Source organism: Aspergillus sydowii (genome assembly GCF_001890705.1).
Source record: "Aspergillus sydowii CBS 593.65 unplaced genomic scaffold ASPSYscaffold_2, whole genome shotgun sequence".
Classification (NCBI taxonomy): domain Eukaryota; kingdom Fungi; phylum Ascomycota; class Eurotiomycetes; order Eurotiales; family Aspergillaceae; genus Aspergillus; species Aspergillus sydowii.
The window spans coordinates 3086160-3105102 of NW_024467860.1; the positions used below are offsets into that span (position 1 = coordinate 3086160).

The following is an 18943-nucleotide window of genomic DNA, read 5'->3' on the forward strand; positions in this document are numbered from 1 at the left end:
TCAGCGCTCAAGCACCAATCGCAGGCCACAAAATCACTGCTTATTGATCATTATACATCCATTACATCCATCCTTTTCTCCCATGCGGGGTGACTTTGTCCACGCCATCCCCCTCTTATATACCCTCTCGGCCCCGAAGTCGGGAAATAGACCCAATTAATTCCCCCACGTATCTGAGAAAGAAGAAACAGAAAGCAACAATGGATCCCTCCCAGGTCAAAATCCCTCCTATGAAAAACCTCACGGTGGACAACATCACCGAGAATGTTATCCGCATCAACTCGCTCTGCGAGGACGAGCGGATGAAGTACATCCTCGAGCGACTCGTCACGCACCTCCACGACTTTGCGCGCGAGACCAGACTCTCCTCTGCGGAGTGGATGACCGGGTTGAAGTTTTTGACGGAGGTCGGGCAGATCTGTACGGATGTTCGACAGGTATTTCTCGCACACATACACAGTCCGGCCATTGAATGATTTAGTAGACTAATTGGTTGTATACAGGAGTATATTCTCCTCTCCGACGTCCTCGGCCTCTCCATCCTCGTCGACTCAATTGACCACCCCAAGCCTGCCGGCAGCACGGAAGGCACAGTCCTGGGCCCGTTTCACACACACGAAGCCGAAGAAATCACACAGGGCGGACTCATGTCCTCTGACCCCAAGGGCGAACCTTTGCTCGTGGTCTGCACAATCAGAGACACCGCGGGTAACCCCGTTGAAGGCGTGAAGATCGATATCTGGGAGACGGATTCGACAGGGCACTATGATGTGCAGCACGCGGACCGGGATGGGCCGGATGGCCGATGCATTATGCACAGTGATAAAGAGGGTGTGTTCTGGTTTAATGCGATCACGCCGGTGCCGTATCCGATTCCGCATGATGGGCCTGTTGGGAAGTTGTTGAAGAAGCTGCACCGCCATCCGTATAGGCCTAGTCACATGCACTTTATGTTTGAGAAGACGGGATATGATCATTTGATTACGTGAGTTGCCTTCTCTTATTTCTGATAGGGGGGTCTCCGTGCTAATGGTTGATATAGGGCTCTGTACCTCCGAAACGACCCCTTCGAGACATCCGATGCTGTCTTCGGTGTCAAGGACTCCCTTGTCGTGGACCTCGGAAAGGCCGGACCTAAGTACGCTGCTAAGTACAACGTGCCCGAGGACCACGCCCTGCTCACATACGACTTTGTTCTTGTCTCGGACAAGGAAACGAGTGACCTGCGTGCGAAGAACTCCAAGGATGCCCTGGACAAGTTAGGGCGGAAGGTCAAGATTGTGAATGGGCTGCCGATTCCAGACCTTGATTAGTTATCCATTCGATTTTCCTTATCCTTCTATATTGTTTGGCGTTATACATGAATGAATCGATTGTATATATCCTTAAAACTTCAACATATCACTGGGCCTACTTACAGCAGTAAAAGCCTGCTACCATATTTGTAAGACAAACTACTTCATCTCCAAAGCCTGTCTCACCAAATCTCTCACCGTCTCTCTAAAAGACCGATACTGATACCCTAACTCCCTCGCCGCCGTCTCCCCATCCAACCCATGACTCTCATCAATATCTTGAACCTCAATAGAAACCCCATCCTTCAACCTCTCAAACTCCTCCCTGATAATCCCCGCCGCAAGCGCATACGAAAACCGCTCCGGCGCTGTAGTCGTATATCTCCTCCCGGAAACCTCCTCCCTAAGCAACGCGCCAACATGCGCCTGCGCCAAATCCCTCACATCAATCCAGAACGGCACCCGCGCGACAGGGAGTTTGTCCCCGCTTGCAACCTTCCACAACGTCGCATTCGACTCGTTGAGTCTGTCCACACTATCAACCGGGTGAACGACCGGTCCGAACGTCATGGGCGGGCAGAGCGTAACCAGGTCAAACGATGGCTTCTTAGTATGTATGTATTCCCACGCCGCGAGCTCAGCGAATTTCTTCGAGCCACGGTATGCAACGACAGCGTTGGTTGACTTGTCGATTGCCTCTTCGTAGGTTAGTGGGTTCCAGTCTGCAGCCGTGTACGTGAAATAGGGCGGTGCTTTGCGGTTGATGTCTACGACGGAGGCGAAGGATGAGGTGAGGACTATGCGGGTGATATTGGGGTTTGTGGAGGCTGCTTCCATGACTGCATTGACGCCGTTTAGGGCGGGGATAACGAGTTCTTTTTCGTTGTCTGTTGTGTCGTATGTGAAGGGCTTTAGGTATTTATTAGTCGTTATCATACTTGTATGGTATAATATGGAGGATTGGGACTAACACTCGCTGTATGGATTATTCCATCGACGCCCTTCACGGCGTCAACTAGACCTCCTGGGCTCTCGAAGTCGTTGATCTGGACGAATTCAAGCTGCTCTTTGTATTGTGGGCGCGCCTTCATCATGGCCTCGCCCTTGGCCATGGAGCGTGTAGCACCCCGCACCCGTAGGCCGCGGGATAGAAGAGCATCGACAATGTGGGCGCCGATAAAACCGGTTGCGCCGGTGACGAGGACAAATTTTATGGCCATACTGTAGCATGTAAAGGCTAAAAGACCGTGGTGGGTGGAATGTGGGGATGGTGTTTTTATGGCCAAGCTGGCAGTCCGGAGATGCTCCGACTACCCTATAACCACCTCTCATCGCCGTCCTACTTCTAGTCTTGTTTTGCCCGAAAAGCAAATATAAGGCACTTAGCATTCATGACCAGTTGGTTCATTGGTGTAAGTGCTTGCTTCTAATATTTGGTTAGTTAGGGCACAGCATAGAGAGAGAGTACTGTTAACCTCGTCGACTCATGCTCCGGGTAAATGAACGGTTTGATATTTGAGTTTGTTTGACAGCATGAGGAGCTTGTCCAGTCTGAGTGGCATGCATTTTGTATGGAATTATAGTTCGTTCTGTGGACTAGAGACGGAAAGTTTTGTTGCACAGACACAGAAGGTGGCACAGCTGCCCCCTCTCCCCCCTCTAGCACGAAATCTGAGGTCTGTGGTCTGCCACGTCCGGTGGGGGCAAAAGTATCGGAAATGGTTTTCTTCGAGAATAGCCGCTGTAGGGGAGCCGTTACTTGACGGGTCTGGGTTAAGGGGCCGCTTGATACGCTGGATGATGATGGTTTTATTGGACTTACCGGGTATGTTGAGGGGATTGAGCGTAAGGTTAGGGTGGGGTGATGGTGTTGAGGGGCGTACCTAGTGAGACTCTTGGTTGACTCTTGATTTGAGGGGATATGGTTGATTTGCTCTTCTAGGTTTAGGTTTACCTTTGCACGATGGTTCAAAGACGCAAAGTATTGGCATGCACATCAACTCCACAAGGCTGGAGCTAGAGATCGGCTGGTTTTCCGAGACGGAAGATCATTGTAGAATAAATTGACCGCAGCCCGTAACAATACAGAGTATAGTTGAGACTGCCACGTGATTACTTTGTACACAAGTCTGGGCCTGAAGATTCTTATATACTACTACTAACAATAACGTATATAATATGTAGACAACCTCAAAGCTCAAAAAGGATCAATACTGATAATAGAAAAACACCAACTGCCGGGGATATCCGCTAAACCGCTCAAACGATATGCCAATATTTTCAAATACATATGCGAAGAAAAAGTCATTACAGATTGATCGAGAACCTTACGCTCTCACCAATTTCCGGTCTCGTTCCTGCTCGCGCTCGCGCTCGCGCTCCTTGTCATGCTCGCGATCCCGCTCGCGTTCATTGCTCACTTCATGTACAGTTGCTTTTGCCGCAGCTCGGTGGTGAGTGTTATATGTATCAAGTATGGCCTGCCTCAGCGCATCCGGGACATCATCCCGGTCATCCCGCGCGCGTTCGTTCCGGTTGATACTGATCCGTCTACCAGTTCGGTCATGTCGTTCGTGGCCGAATGGGTGGCTGTGACTGCTCTGGTTCTCGCTCATTGCTCGTCGCGGGGATACTTCCCTTCCGGGAGGTGGTTGTGACACCGGAGCGGCAATCGGTGCGGATTCCCTGCGGATGTTGATATCTGCCGGGCGCTCGCGTTCTCTCTCTGGCTCAGGTAGCACGGTGGCTGGGGCTGCAGCCGGTGTGAGAACAGCAGTAGATGGGTGTGACTGTTCCGGGGCTGTAGTAGTAGTAGGGCTGGTGGACGTCTCCTTTGAATGGGAGTCCTCCGCATGCTCCCGATCAGCGCGCTGAGCTTCCCGTAGCTCTTCCTCCTTCACGTCTCGCCAAGAGCACTTGGCGTGCTTCTTTGTGCAGCCCATGCATGCGGTAAGATTCTTGAGGCAGTCCATATGGAGACGGCGGCATCGATCGCAAGGCGGCATAATACGATCACCTCGCTGTAACTCTTCCATACGAGCAACCATCTCGATCTTAAATGGGCCGCCGTCATCCTTTTCATGATGATGGGATTTCGGCGGAGGGAGCAACGAGGTCGGAGTATTGGGAATCGCGACTGTGGCAGGTGATGGTGCAAACATGTTGTAGTCGCCGCCGCCTTCAGATACTCTAGGTCGAGGACGCGACGACTGACGGTTGCTCGATCCAGCAGCTTCTTCGTACGAACTGCGTACTTGGCGGTCTTGGGTAGTGAAGAACTTCTTCATCAACTCAGCGCGCGTAGTTGGAGAGGCACCCTTGATGGAGGTGCCGTTTATGATTGTCACATTGTCCGTGTTGGAGTGAGAGAATAAGAACTGCGATGACAACGGATTCTCTTCCGCTGGAATCTCCGCGCCAGGTCGACCAGTGTTGACTGCGACGAAACCGCTGGACGGGGACTGGGCGTTAGAAGCGCCGTTGCCATTACCGTTCAGTGGGCCGTGGGCATTGCCATTGGCGTCGCGCCAAACGGGACTCATTGAGCGTTGTTGCGGAAGATGCGGCTGCGTCTGTGAATGGAGCTGCGGTGGCCGAGAGTTGTGGAGAGTCACGTCATTCTCCCGCCGCGTAACAATGGCGGTTCTACGATTCTTCAAGCGATGGTTAAGTTGCCGCGCACGCGCAGAGACTAGAAGAAGAAAAGAATTGAGTTAGCCACTGGCATAAGCGTTCGCGGGTTAAACGGTACGAGGACGAACCTTGATCTGCAACTTGGATTATTTGCTGGAGGTTCTTCTCGAGGATTTCGAGAGCCCCAAGCTCCTTCTCCTCGTCCTCGATAATTGGCTGAGGGGGGATCATCTTCTGAGGCATCCCCGAAGCGATCAGCACAAAGTCCTCCTCGCTGATCTCCACGCGGCTTTGTTTCGTGTAAAACTGGCATACCCGCACACCGTTGCGGGTCTTTTCCAAGTTAAATTGCTCGGGCTTGCTCTTCGCAAATTCCACAACGTCTAACCATGTGACGTTGGGGTTGTCCTTCCCGTGCGACTTGAGTACCCGGGGCGGGCCGTCGAAAAGACGCTCGAAGCGCTTGATCAGGATTGGGCCTAGAGGGCACGCGCCTAGATTCCCAGCGATGCTTTCATGGCGATGTAGGACACCGTCATATTCGCCAATCAAGTGTACTATAGCGGGCATTGTGTCCTCCAGCGAGACCAGAGGAAGGTTTTCGGGGTATTGGCGCGCAAGATAGTTGATTTGCAGGTGATTTGAATGGGTCTTGGGTAGTTTGGACGCAATTGGGGGGAACTCCCCGGAATCTGATCGAGGTCGCTTGCTAGGCGCCTCTGTCGTTATCGTTCGAGAATCCATGACGGCGGAGGACGGGTGGGAGGGTCCTCAGGATCGCGAGAAGTCAAAATAGCCGGGAGACTATGGCGGAGACCCAGCAAGAGTAGCGTCGATCTATATAGGAAGGAGGAGGAGGGACAGCAGAGATTCCCTGGGGTCGTGGGGAAGGCGGCGAAGAGTTTTGGGAGGGAGGTTGTTGAAGGGTCGAGGGGGGTGGGCGTTATTGAGTAATGGGAACGCTGGGCCGCTGGCAAAGTGCTACCGATGGCGGAGAGGCTCCAGAGTGCGGGTTTTGATTCAGCCACAGAGCGGCGGGCCTTGAAGAGGGAGCTGCACAGTCAAGCAACAGAAACGGAACGGATGTCATAGGAATGCGATATTGAGGAACACGCAGAAGAGGAGAGACATGGGGACAAGTGAGAGGCGCAAAGTCGGCGAGGAGAACAAACGGAGTCACAGCAGATGCCAGTCAGAGGGAGGAAAAGGCAAGGCGGACGACAGACGCCGGACAACGGACGACTGCCGGGGCTGCTGGTACGATACGGTACGGTATCGGTACTTGCCCTATCGCAGATTCGCAATGCAACTCAAGAACTCAAGAACTCCACGTTGGAGCGAGACGCAGTCGCACAGGTTACACGTTACGTATTGTCAGTCTGTCACTCTCGCACGGCTAGCTGGCTGACACGACAGGAGTGGGAGAGGTGGAAGGGCTGCCCAATGACAACCAGAATGAGCCAGGCCGGTGATGATGGAGGCATCGAGGACGGGATGGCGGAACGGGTCTCCTCCCTTCTTCAGGTGCACTAGTGTGGCGAGGACACAGCGGTGCCAGTGGATCTGCGCCTACAGCGCTGAGGCTTTCTATTATTCAGCCTATCATCCAGGTGATCAATTCACTTGAACTGACTTCAACAGAGGTTACTGTGAGCATCCGATAGCGATCTCGATCCTATTTTTCAAAATCAACGGTCCGTTTGAGCTGGGCTGAGCATCGACCTTATCAGGTGACACAGGGCGGAGAGCATCCCGCTGACGCTCAGCGGAAGCCGATTCGGTCCGAATTTTTACCCGTCATGACGCTGTAATTTACCTCTGGATATCGCCCATATCAGTCCCTTGCAGGGCTGGGGATAACCCGCTTGCCATGCCGTCGCTGGCACAGTCCTCGGTCCTCGTCTTCCGAAGTGAGCGGTGGGCTTCATGTAGCCTGGCTGCCTGACCTGTACCTAACCAGACTAACAAAGGACCACGTGATCTTATATCTGGATTTACGGAGCCAGCAATTACTCCATACTCTGTACCTCGTCCAAAATGGCAAAAATCAGGCTCCTCGGATGTGGGACTGATGTGCAAATGCTCAGACACTCTTTAATGACGCTCCGGCTGCTCCGCCGTAGCAACTAAGCAAGCTCCTCCGTATACTTACATGGCTGCCTAAGTCACCCACACATAAATTACAGTATTGTTGTGACAATACATGGTCACCTCAGCAAACTCTTCCTACCCCATGACTCTGAACAATTGAACCTCCCCATGACAAACAGCCAAGGCCTCAAGAGTCCAGACTCCAGACAATAAATCTGCAGTGCACTATCTCGGTCTGGAGCATTTTTGCTGCCAGTTAGCCTGTTTTGGAGCCCATTGCTGCTGTGTTGCGTGGACGCGACCCTGGGATCAAGGAAAATCCCTCATACAAACCCACTGCACCAATCCTCCGAGTTCCCTACCATTTCGGCCTTCCACCCCCCTTCACATCATCCGCACAGTCCAGCACACTCATTGGTGAGTCCCGTCTCGGATAACCAGCCCCTTGTCTGTCTGTCTGTCTGCCTGCGTGCCTGTCCGGTCGGTCAAAGTGGGAGGAGCTTGCTTCCTGCATTTTCAGAGTTCTGAGGTCTGACCTCTCCCCCACCTTGCCTGGTTCAGCTGGTTTCCTCCACGCGCCGGCCCCCCTCTTTCATAAATCCATACCTTCAATTATCCCTTCGATTACATAACCCAACTCCGGTTCCCGGGCTAAAACAAGACGGGATTGGAACATCCATTTTTGATCATCGTCTGATATCTCCGATCTAGCCAAGCCATGTCCGAACGAGGCTCGTTCCGTGGAGGTGGTCGCAACCGCGGCGGAGGATATGATCGCTCTGGCGGCCGTGGCGGCCATGGAAAGGGTGGCGGTGGTGGCGGTGCCCAGCAGCAGGAAAAGCCCAAGAAGGAAAACATCCTCGATCTGAACAAATACATGGACAAAGAGGTCCGCGTAAAGTTCAATGGTGGGCGAGAGGGTATGTTTTGATCCCTTGAACCTCCTGTGTCTTTTCGATATCTTTTACTAACATGGATGGATCAGTCTCTGGAACACTCAAAGGATATGACCAGCTGATGAACCTGGTTTTAGACGACGTCAAGGAGTCTATGCGTGGTAAGTAGTTACATGGTGAACTCAATTGGATCATCGGCGACTAATTCTTTGCAGACGACGAGGGCAACGAGAACACGCGGTCTCTTGGTCTCATTGTCGCCCGTGGTACCTTGATTGTCCTGATCTCCCCTGCGGATGGAAGCGAGCAGATTGCCAACCCATTCGTTCAGGCGGAGGAGTAAGCATTGGCTGTTTTGTTGACAAAGATGCATGTGTCCCATCAAGCGCTGGGCTCCGCATAGCCAATGAACCCGCCTTGGACTTGAGTGATGCACAAAAGCTCCTTTACGTCCTACGGCTTGACTGATCACCACCGGCTAGTTATCACGCCTGAAATCATCCATCTATCTCCGGATGTTTTGTTTATCTCCACATCTATCCTCTTTATATCTCCCTGTCAGGCAGAGGTGGAATTCGAAGCGTGCGGCCCGGGATGGGCCACGCATTGAGAAAATGAAAATAGAATATCTAATGAAATAATGAGCATAAATTCATCATATCTCAGCACATTTTGGCAATAGACAATAATATATGTTGTGACATCATCCTCGATCCACCCACGGTTCTTCAGGCTTGGATTCTTTGACATCCGGGCCGGATGGAAAGCGTCCCGACCACTGGCATTAACCTGATTATGCCTGTGTGATCAGTCCCGCCTGGGTCAGCTCTCGTATCGCCTGGTCTGGATGCTGACTCGGCTTTTAGTTGTCTTTATATATACTCGAGGCCGGGCCCGTCCGCGTAACCATAATCCTCCCTCTTTAATCTATGCCTGCTTATTTTTTACATGTATAACAGTATATATCCACAAGGATGAAGCTGCAGCTGTTGACCGTCGCAGCGGCTACAGCCCCCCTTTGCTCTACTCTTGCCATCCAGGACGTCTTCGGCGACCTCAAGGACCTTAAAAATGCATTGTTCGAAGTCCAGAGCAAGAACCCACTCGATACCGCTGTCGAACGGTCCTCCACCTTCACCCCCGCAGAGGTCCTAGATTCCAACACCGACATTGACCAGTACCTCTCCATCAACACCAACGACATCGATAGCTGGATAAAGAACTTCTTTGGCCAACCCAACGGCGAAATCACAAATGTTCCATCCGACCTCATCGATCTCGACCGCGATATCAGCGTCAATTCCGTCGCTAATCCGCACCATTCCGACAAGACAATCTACCAGCTCATTGCAGAGAGCAAATACACCACCATCCTGACCAAAATCATCAACGAAGACCCCGAACTGGTGAACTATCTCAATTCAACCGATCACAAGCTCACCTTCTTCGCACCAACCGACCATGCTTTCCGCAAGATCCCGCATCATCACCACCATCACCGGGACCACCATGGTGGTGGTGACGATGATGACGGCGATGACCATCGCATCCCAAAAGAATTAATCCGCGCAATCCTGCGTTACCACTCCTCGCCGCAGGTTCTCAACGCCGTGAAACTTTTCCATAGCCATACCATCCCGAGTGCCCTCAACTCCACCCTCCTTGGCACTACCGACAACGACGAGGACAAAGACAAGATCAGGCACGGACTCCCGCAACGCATCACTGTCCGCGCCGGGTTCAAAGGCCTAACCCTGAACTTCTACAGCCACATCATCGCCGCTGATATCGTAAGCCCTAGCGCCCTTTACTCCCTCCAATGCAATCCAATGCAACCCACGAACTAACAACAACATCTTACTTTAGAGTGCATCCAACGGTCTCGTCCACGCACTAGACTCCATCCTCCTCCCCCCACCAACAGCCCTGCACCTCCTAACGCTCCTCCCCACAAAATTCTCCACCTTAAACCAAGCCCTACAGCAGACCTCCCTAGCAGAGCATCTAAACACAACATCCCAGAAATCCGGCCACGGATTCACGCTCTTCGCGCCCTCGAACACCGCGTTCAAACGTCTCGGCCTGAGAGTTAACGCCTTCCTCTTCTCCCGCGCGGGTCTACCATACCTCAAAGCCCTGATAAAGTACCACGTCGTTCCCAGACGGACTCTGTACAGTGATGTGCTGTATACGTCTAACGGGGAGATAAAGCCATTCAGGCTTGGGCCTGGACCATCCCAATTCGCTAATAATAATAACAATAATAACCTCGGCACGCATCTTGATCTTCCGACGTTGCTGGGGGATCATGAGATTGCTGTTGATCTGACGCACCTAGGTCCGTACGTGAGCTTTAAGCTGAATGGGTGGCGGCGCGTGGGGTTTGCGGATGTGTTGAGTAAAGACGGGGTCATTCATGTGTTGGATCGAGTGTTGATTCCACCGAGGAGGTTAGAGGGGGATGCAGTATTTCTTGGGGAAGAGGGGGATGGGGATGACGAGGTGGAGATAGAAGAGCTGGTGGAGAGGTTGGAATCTTGGGTTGAGGATGATAAGGAGGAGGATGTTGAGGGAGGCACCCCGCATGCCGGCGAGCTGTGAAGTGTGGACGACTGTTTATGTTTATGGATCTGTATATGATACTAACTGGCTGGCGTTTTGTTCTGCTTGAAAATATTGGTTCATTTTGGATCTTCTACTGCTATTTTATTGTCAATAGGGTTGGAATATCATTCTGACAAGTGCATATATTTCTAATGAACACCGCTGTAATCTCACTATGAATTTATCAACATGGATGATGCCGGTGGGGGCAAGTGCTGGACAGGCTTCCCTCCACGTCCCCTTCCATGGGGATACATCAGACCATGCAACTTCCAATGTATATATCCGTATTCTCACAGGATAATCCCGCACAAGGACTCGATCACTGCTAGACGATCAATGTTAATGAAGCCTTCTGTTAGGCTTCAAAAGTGCCTGAAATGATGATTCCAGTGCCTTTTTCAGCTCTTTGTAGCTGACAATAAAGCATGTTTGCTCGTCACGGCTAACCAGGGTGATCCTTTCATCGCTTCCTGCATCCAACTTATTCAAACATGTTAGCACATGGCCTAGATCAACCACTGCGTCTCCCGAAGCATCCACTTGGTGGAAAACGTAGTCTCGGAAGATTTTCAGGTAAAATCGCTCCCCATTCTCCGACCATTGTCGGTCATGTTCGTGCTCTGGACGCTCGTTTATGAAATTCAATTTGGTCAAGAGTCGGACAATGCGCCCGTTTTCGAGCTCCCGGCCGAGGTCGGATGTGAGCTGGTCGTCCAAATGAAGAGCCGAGTCGAAGGTCGACATTAGCTGGGAGGAAATGCCGGTGATCAAGATATCAATATTCCGCTCTTGGTCTTTCTGCATTCCGCCGAGCAGCCACATAAGGGTGGTTTTGAGCTGTGGGCTGTACGCACGAGTGAAATGCTCCATGGCCTTTGCAGCATTATGCATGATGTTCGGCGCGTTGGCTCCAAGCGTGAGGATTAGTTGCCCAAAACTCACCAAATCTTGACGCTGAAGATCAGCGACAGATCTTTGAGTGTCGAATTGCACCACGTCCATAATGGCACAGGCGTTTAGTCGTATGCGGTTTCTTCCAGTAAGCAGGATCTTACTCGGGTCAATAATTCTCGCAGCTAAGCCACTACTATGAATGTTCTTCAGTGCGTTGGCAATCTGCGTTATGTAGCCCCACAAGACCTGTTCGGGAACATGTGGGTTATGACGACCTTGGAATCTCGCTCCGATGTTCAGATGTTGATCCGCGAGTGTCTTTGAAAGTGGATGATAATCAGTAACGAATATTAAAGAGCTGTCCTGGAAGCTCCGACTTGTGAATGCATCGTGTACTGTCACCATACTTCCGCTAGCAACACGCTTCCAAGCTTGAACGGACCGGATGGCCTTTTCATTCGTTAATCGAAAGCCTACAAGACCGGTTAATAGGAGATAGTCAAGATATGATATTTGGGTATTGAACGCTACCTTCCAGTCGCCGAAGCGCGTAAAAGTTTCCGTCCTTGCTGGATTGCGCTTTATAAACCCAGCTGGGGTAGCCAAAGGTGGTCGCGTTTTTCTGATGGTTAAGATCCAGAGGAACGAGAGAATGGAAGAAATCAACTTGAGCTGGCAATTGAGTGTCTAATGGCAAGGTTAGCCTAGTGTGTATGGTCGGTCAGAATCGTTACCGTAACGTACTCGGTAAGGTCTGCAGTGTGGCGGCTGCTTTCTTCTGAAGTTCTTCTCTGATATCATTAGGGAGGAATAGGTCATGCACATTGCGTTGATACGCTAATGCGTTTTGATTGTGAGGGCCAATCGGGGCGTATAAATGATACTGGACCTAGAGCGATAATCGTCAGCATCATCGGTCCAAATCGCGGCGAATGTTCAGTCAACTCACTGGCTGCTGAAAGCCGGTCTGGTTGGCGTAGAATGCAGCCCCACCAAGAGCAGTTGCAGCCGTATCATGAGAGAACGGATTGGCTTGGACGGGCCCAACCGTACCCGCTGCAGCAAGGGGGTTCGGAGTTGTGACAAAAGGGTCAAAGCCACTGCCCGAGGCCACACCAGCGTTCCCATTTCCGTGTAGAGGAGACTGTCAATACCCATAATATGTTAGCTGGATGAAGTATGCGCGTAGTTTGGGGCGAAATTCAAAAATGGCGAATCGTAGAGAGGACAGTCTAGGTAGATAGCGGATGACCAGGCTTTTCATGAGAGTACGACTGGGTATGGGTGAATAGGAGAAATCTCACCATATGCGTAGGATCAAACCCCTGCGGTATGAATTCTTGCGCTTCCGCGACTGACCACTCGGGAGGCACAGTCTCCTGTCGAGCCCCGGGAGTGCTAGCATTTGATCCTAACCATGGTCAGTACCATCCGCGAGCTTGCATATGATGTACACCGCACTTGAAGTAGCCGTCCTAGGTTGAAAAGGGGCAGCATTTGCAGCTTTCGGAGAAATTGTAGAAGCCTTTTTCAGGGACGAGCTTGAAGAAGTCGGGGATGACCCATTAGAGGGCAATAGGGACGGTGTGAAACTGGGGGAATCGACATTGAAACGCTTCTTGTTGGCGCTAACCGAGAGTTCTCGCGTCAGTGGCAAGTCGAAATTCAGGTGGCCTATTCACTGGAATTCTCACTTGTCCATTTGGTTTGAGGAGTTTTTATGTGGATCGTGGTTGAAAGCGCATCCTTTGAACTCAGAGTCAGATAAGTTCGGCGTGCAGGCGTTGATTCGCAGGAGGGAACATTGTAGCACCTTTATCTTCATAACGGCATCGGCCATAAATGGTCACATTGCGGCACAGCGTATCTTTCGCGTTTTCTAGCAATCGGGAGGTATCATATTAGCGGACTGGTTCCGCCTGCGAGCGGAGAATTCGCGCGTGAATCTCCGGATCCCATTAACTCCAAGGACCAAATGAACGTACCTCGCGCCTTCATCTTCGGCGATCCCGTCCCACGACGGGAGTCTTCCAAGTTAGACTTCCCCACGGAAGCCATGATCTGTCCACAAGCAACGGCGGGTCAACGCAGGGGGTTCTCCATTGATTCGAAGAGATGAAATGGCGGGCAACAGAGAGTATCTAGAGGAAAGCCACATTCCTCCACCGATGGGATGATCGTGAGCACGCAGTAGATGACGACGCGATACCAATGGATTGAGGAGGGGCCCAGGGCGGTTGTAGATCTCAACACATTGAGTCACGCAAACCCAGCAGAATCAACCGTATATCGCCGTACTAGAGTTACCGCGAGGACAGCCTCTGATCACTGATGAAGAAAGGGAGAGCAGCGGGAGCCCGCACGCCGACACTGCAGGTGGACAAGTCTGCGGGGAGGGGAACCAAGGGCCGACTTGCAAGGGCGGTCGGAGCTGAGGCGGTGCCACTAACGTGACCTCCAGCCTGCGATGACGGAGCTCGAACTGGCCAGCTCGCCGAGAAGCTCTTGCACCTGGATTCACGTACACAACACGAGACTCGCTATTTGAGAATTCACAATCCACGGTATATTGGCGCCGCGGAGCCCACATACTGGACTTTTGGACCTTGACGCTCTTTGAATTCCACCTCACGTTCTGCCACCACTCGTCATCTCCGGGCCTTATCAACCTGCATCTTGAATGAGCGCCACAACTCCAAGTGACTTCGTTTATGGATGAGACACGGAATTAACAATGTCCTCGTCTGGGCCCGACATTTCCGAGCTGTCCGAGAGCCAGCGGTCTGCTCTTGAGACCTACACCACTGTGACTGGCCAGGAGCCGGTAGAGGCTATTGCATTGCTGGGTCGGTCGCAATGGAATGTACAGGTAGGAGACCCGAGGGGAAGAAAGATGCCGGTGAATGTGTTTGCTGATTTTCGTAGATTGCAATTGCGAAATTTTTTGATGGCGAAGGACCAGACCCTGTTGAAGAAGCTCGCACATCTCTCGAAAACGCCAGCCCTGCCCGTCCAACCCGACAAACGCAGAACCTGCTGCACGAGGATCTGACTACACGCTTCTCCCCAGCCTCCCCCGCTGTCGAGCCAGCTCCCCGAATTGTGACGCAACCAGGAGACCAGCCCGTTTACCGTCCTCCGTTCATACTAGCTCTCGTCTTTGCCCCGTTCAACCTCCTATACAGACTGTTTGTCGGTTCTTTCCGCCTTTTTGGATCCCTGTTTCCCTTCCTTCCCCGACTACTCAATACGACAGCAAGCCCAGCTCTGCAGGGAATCCGACGGAATACTAATGGACGGCGTCCCCTCGCGCCCAAGGATACAGCGGCAAGGTTCATCCGTGAATTTGAAGAGGAATATGGAGCCAATTCGCTCGAGTTTTTGGAGAATGGGTATAATATGGCCTTGGAGAAAGCACACCGGGAGTTGAAGTTCCTTTTGGTCGTTCTTCTCGCACCTGAGCACGACCACACCGATGCCTGGGTTAGAGACACACTTTTGTCAAAGGAGGTCACCGATTTTATCAATGACCCCCAGAACAACATCATCGTTTGGGGCGGCAATGTGCAAGATGCCGAGGCATACCAGGCTTCAAACTCTCTTCGATGCACAAAATTCCCGTTCGCCGCTGCGATCGCGCACACGCCGGGTGTTTCTTCGACCGCCATGTCTGTTGTTGCTAGAATATCCGGGACAACCTCGCCTGCAGAGTTTGTAGAGAAACTCCGCACTGCAATTTCGCAAAACAAAGAACCTCTCGAGCGGATCCGATCAACACGAGCAGAGCAACAGGCTTCTCGCAGTCTCCGAGAGGAGCAGGACTCAGCATACGAGCGCTCACTCGCCATCGATCGAGAGCGGGCTAGACAAAGACGGGAAGCAGAAGCTGCGAGGCAGCGGGAAGAGCAGCTAGCAGCGGAACGGCAAGCAGCCGAAGAGAAGCGCTTGCTCAACGTTGAACAATGGAAGCGATGGCGAGTCCAGTCTATCCGCGATGAACCAGGCGCAGATGTCAAGGATGTTGTCCGGATTAGCATCCGTCTGCTCTCTGGTGACCGTGTTATCCGCAGATTCGCACCTGAAGCCGACATGGAGGAACTATACGCATTTGTTGAATGCCACGATATCATGCAGGAGGCGGAAACGTCAGAAAAGTCCATGTCGGAAAAACCAGATGGATATGATCATGTCTACGGCTTCCGGCTTGTCTCGCCCATGCCACGAGTCGTCTATGAAGCCGATGCTGGCTCCATCCGGGACAAGATTGGCCGCGGCGGAACTCTTCTAGTGGAGCCGATTGACGATGAAAGCGATGAGGAGGATTAGCCTAGAAATATCATACCAATACCCGTCCTCGGTATCTGTCATTCCTCTATGTCGAGTAGTAATCACTTCGTATTTCCACCAACCTGGTACAGATATTCCATGGGTACGCTCTCCGTAGTTTCGTCACAGATTTTTTTATTGATACCCAGTCCCAGCTTCGCGCGGGAACTCCAGCTGCTGCTAATGATCTAAATTCAATGCTTTCGCACAGTCTCCGGCGCCTAGAGTAAAGTAGGCCTTAGGCAGATAGCTCTTATGTTCCTCCCTGCCCATGGACGGGCCTCCTTCTCAACGCAGTGTCCCCCACCGTCCATGATCATGCCGGTGTTATCATGTCGGCTTTTGGCCGGATGCGCGATTGCGTGCTCTGCAGTGGTCTAGCCTTATTTATATGCTAGGAGCGGTTGGGTGAGGTCCTCGTGTTAGGGCCTTTCAGTCTGTCTGGAATTCTCTCCAGAGTCATAGATTACCATATATAGATACACAGCAGGCGCTTTTTGATCTCCGTTGGCAATTGATTCAGGAGAATCAGCCTCCCGGCCTGCTAGATGTTAGTATAGGCGAGGACTGAGGAATTCTACTCAAGCGGTAGAGATGGGAGGGTAATGGCGGGTAGTCGATGTCTTTTGGATTTAAGCCTTTATTGTCTCTTTCTCTCCGTTTTCTCTTTGTGTCTCGATTTGGTCATATCTTTTTCTCTTGACGGTGAGAGACTGCCCGTATTCTTTACATGTCGGACATCGTGGCAAGGCTCAGTTTTAGCAATTAAAGCATCTCTGAATTCTGTCCTACATTTCGATTTCGCATTTAGGTCCTAAAATATGTTTCATGGTGATTTCCTCCGGGTATAAGCACGCGAGCATTGTGGAAATAGAGCCCCAAGAGTCTTTTTATTTGGACTCTTCCGGAATCCCCCGTTTCCCTCCCTTCCCTAACGTTGGTCCCAGAAAAGGCACATAATATAACAGGATATCTAGCTCTGGTCAACCACCAGGCAACCCTTCTGAGCCATGTCTGCCATCTGCCCACATCGGGACAAAGCATATGGTCCAGCAGGCAGAGTCTTTTAGGCAGAATCCTCGAGGGCGTCCGGGAGGCATCAATATAGTGCTAATCCTCCGGACAATGGTTTACAACGTCGTCGACTTTAGGGGCAATGGACTTAGGACCTCCTTACATCGCATATAGCCCACATCTCTTCATGTTCCAATGTGAGAATAAACTCAGACATCCGAGTAAACTAGGTGTCCTGGTATCATCCGACCAAGAATACCAGTAGCATTGAGAGGTGTCTTCACAACCCTTTTTCGTAATCTTGGGAGCCTGGCCTCTGAAGAGTACGTACGGTGAACAAATGCTATGCCGTCTTTGTTCGAGACTCCGAAACCAAGACGATTAGAAGTTGAAAGTAGAAAGATATTCTCACCTGTAGTAACTATTATGATTCGCTGATTCGAAAAGCCATAAACGTTGATATCCCGCCTTGCGGGAATTTTGGGTGGTGGGGCAGGCATCCATAAACAACTTTGCTCGTTAACTTAGTGCTGAGGTGAGGTGAGATTGATACATCCTTTATTCCTTCGGGCCATCTGGGCATTTTCTCCGAGCTGATGCAGTGGAGACTAGTTGAGAGCGTTTGAGCACGAGCAGTATGAGTATGACACATGCTATCGCGCAACGGGCCTTTATGCATCTTGGCTTTCTAGGGCTGATCAGACAAAGCATAATACTCTCCGTATGGTGCAACGCGCACGAGGTTGTAAATCGGGTTGCATCCTTGCGTCTCGGATGACATGGCACTGATAGCGAACTGTCATTTGACGAAATCTCGCGTGGCACTTCACTGGAGATAAACAGTACACCGTAGTGAGTCAGTTAGTGACCGGCTGGTTCGTGCGGCCCAAACACGCGGGCCGCTCCTGGTTTTACCCTTTGGAAGCATGGATTCGGGCCCTATTTACCCGGTTTCCGGATCTAGTATTATTGCAGGACGACATGATATTATTGACTGGGGCTGGAATATTGAAATCCAAGATGAGGAAGCCCGTGGTGAGGGATCTTTAACTTCGCCCTTGCTTCACCCCCTTGTTTGCTTCCAGAAGAATCAATGCAATGACAGCTAAAAGCCCGTGGCAGCCCCAGCCCCCCACATCGGACAACGAGGGATCGCCATCGGCCGTTTTCGTTTGGCTTGTCCATGTGTATGTGTCTGACACTCGGAAGAGGAGCTTGGATGCTTGATAGAACGGCAAAGGGGAAACTCGTCGGGGTCGCCCAGATCCGTGCTTGGCAAGATTACGTGACCAGATTCGGTTAGGAAATTCCGGAGTCAACTTTAAATTCCGTGAACGCTTCAAAGCTCATGGACGTTCCAATAGAAGGTTGGGCAAGGTGCGGCCGGAGCAGCAGCTCGCTGGTTGTTACGTAGTCGCAGCGTCGAATTCAAAATAAACAGCTAATTGAAACTGACATCAAACGTGAGACAACCGGTCGGGTCAAGTGGTCCGTGATCCAACTCCGCGTGTACAGCGTCCGGAACAGGCAGCGTCCGTGCCGAGCGATCGGGCATAGCATAGCGGACACGGAGAGATAAGATCTGGCATTAGCCGAATCGGGCAGCATAGCTGAGTCACAGGCATAAGGGGACCCGGATGGGGAAGCGGCGAGTCCGACAGAGCCAGAAAATTGGGGGGAAATTGGGGACAGAAAATCGTTGGAATTCGGTCCCGGGAAGGCTTCTTTCCGCCCCACCGCCCCCCTGACGAGTCTGCCCTGCCATTTGAGGAATCATGCCCGTTGCATCGCTTGCATAACAATCGCTTGCAGGCTGCAGGCTGACGAGTCCGAGCGGCATTGCCGAGTGTCACGGTTTTCACGATGATAAACCGGTTAGTCTCAGTGTAGTAAGTAGCTGCGTCGTGTACTCCGGAGTAGTTCGTAAAATGCGTATACCAATACGTGATACGGTCCCTGGATTAGCCCCATCAGAAACAACGGACTATGGAAACGGGGACCCATGTGAATTGCGAATCTGCGATCCCTGAATGAAGAGGCTGAAGCGAGTGTAACAACCGACAACAACAACAGCCCAGTCAGCCGAGACAGGCTGACCAGTGAACGGCGTCAGATGTCGACTAGGCCCGGAGTAAATCGCCGTCATGATGAGTCTTACAGACGAGCTCGTCTGAAACGGGGCATTAA

General features: G+C 51.7%; 7 protein-coding genes across 7 annotated transcripts; 4 read left to right on the plus strand and 3 right to left on the minus strand.

Annotated features, from left to right (window-relative positions):
- The first annotated feature begins 85 nt into the window (after window positions 1-85).
- Window positions 86-1435, plus strand: ASPSYDRAFT_672589 (intradiol ring-cleavage dioxygenase). Its single transcript, XM_040850390.1, has 3 exons — window positions 86-437; window positions 504-985; window positions 1043-1435. The coding sequence occupies exons 1-3, from the start codon at window positions 201-203 to the stop codon at window positions 1311-1313; spliced, it is 990 nt and encodes a 329-aa protein (XP_040706686.1). The 5' UTR covers window positions 86-200; the 3' UTR covers window positions 1314-1435.
- A 19-nt stretch (window positions 1436-1454) lies between these two features.
- Window positions 1455-2515, minus strand: ASPSYDRAFT_145379 (SDR family oxidoreductase; the record flags this gene model as incomplete). Its single annotated transcript, XM_040841514.1, has 2 exons — window positions 1455-2204; window positions 2267-2515. The coding sequence occupies 2 exons, from the start codon at window positions 2513-2515 to the stop codon at window positions 1455-1457; spliced, it is 999 nt and encodes a 332-aa protein (XP_040706687.1).
- A 1107-nt stretch (window positions 2516-3622) lies between these two features.
- ASPSYDRAFT_145096 (Zn(II)2Cys6 transcription factor domain-containing protein) lies at window positions 3623-5672 on the minus strand (the record flags this gene model as incomplete). The annotated part of the gene is made up of 2 exons (XM_040841497.1): window positions 3623-4986; window positions 5057-5672. 2 exons carry the CDS (start codon window positions 5670-5672, stop codon window positions 3623-3625), a joined length of 1980 nt encoding a protein of 659 aa, XP_040706688.1.
- Window positions 5673-7383: 1711 nt separating this feature from the next.
- On the plus strand, window positions 7384-8627 carry ASPSYDRAFT_41589 (putative small nuclear ribonucleoprotein (LSM7)). The gene is made up of 3 exons (XM_040846308.1): window positions 7384-7939; window positions 8005-8076; window positions 8131-8627. Exons 1-3 carry the CDS (start codon window positions 7738-7740, stop codon window positions 8256-8258), a joined length of 402 nt encoding a protein of 133 aa, XP_040706689.1. The 5' UTR covers window positions 7384-7737; the 3' UTR covers window positions 8259-8627.
- A 9-nt stretch (window positions 8628-8636) lies between these two features.
- Window positions 8637-10689, plus strand: ASPSYDRAFT_672839 (fasciclin domain-containing protein). The gene is made up of 4 exons (XM_040850393.1): window positions 8637-8718; window positions 8782-8817; window positions 8875-9705; window positions 9782-10689. Exons 3-4 carry the CDS (start codon window positions 8890-8892, stop codon window positions 10514-10516), a joined length of 1551 nt encoding a protein of 516 aa, XP_040706690.1. The 5' UTR covers window positions 8637-8718; window positions 8782-8817; window positions 8875-8889; the 3' UTR covers window positions 10517-10689.
- Window positions 10544-13474, minus strand: ASPSYDRAFT_1168529 (PAN-complex poly(A)-binding subunit PAN3; the record flags this gene model as incomplete). The annotated part of the gene is made up of 9 exons (XM_040840210.1): window positions 10544-11889; window positions 11948-12103; window positions 12161-12305; window positions 12366-12560; window positions 12721-12827; window positions 12878-13044; window positions 13111-13162; window positions 13230-13295; window positions 13402-13474. 9 exons carry the CDS (start codon window positions 13472-13474, stop codon window positions 10862-10864), a joined length of 1989 nt encoding a protein of 662 aa, XP_040706691.1. The 3' UTR covers window positions 10544-10861.
- A 676-nt stretch (window positions 13475-14150) lies between these two features.
- ASPSYDRAFT_145612 (clathrin-mediated endocytosis regulator UBX3) lies at window positions 14151-15742 on the plus strand (the record flags this gene model as incomplete). The annotated part of the gene is made up of 2 exons (XM_040841541.1): window positions 14151-14285; window positions 14342-15742. 2 exons carry the CDS (start codon window positions 14151-14153, stop codon window positions 15740-15742), a joined length of 1536 nt encoding a protein of 511 aa, XP_040706692.1.
- Between the last annotated feature and the right edge of the window lie 3201 nt (window positions 15743-18943).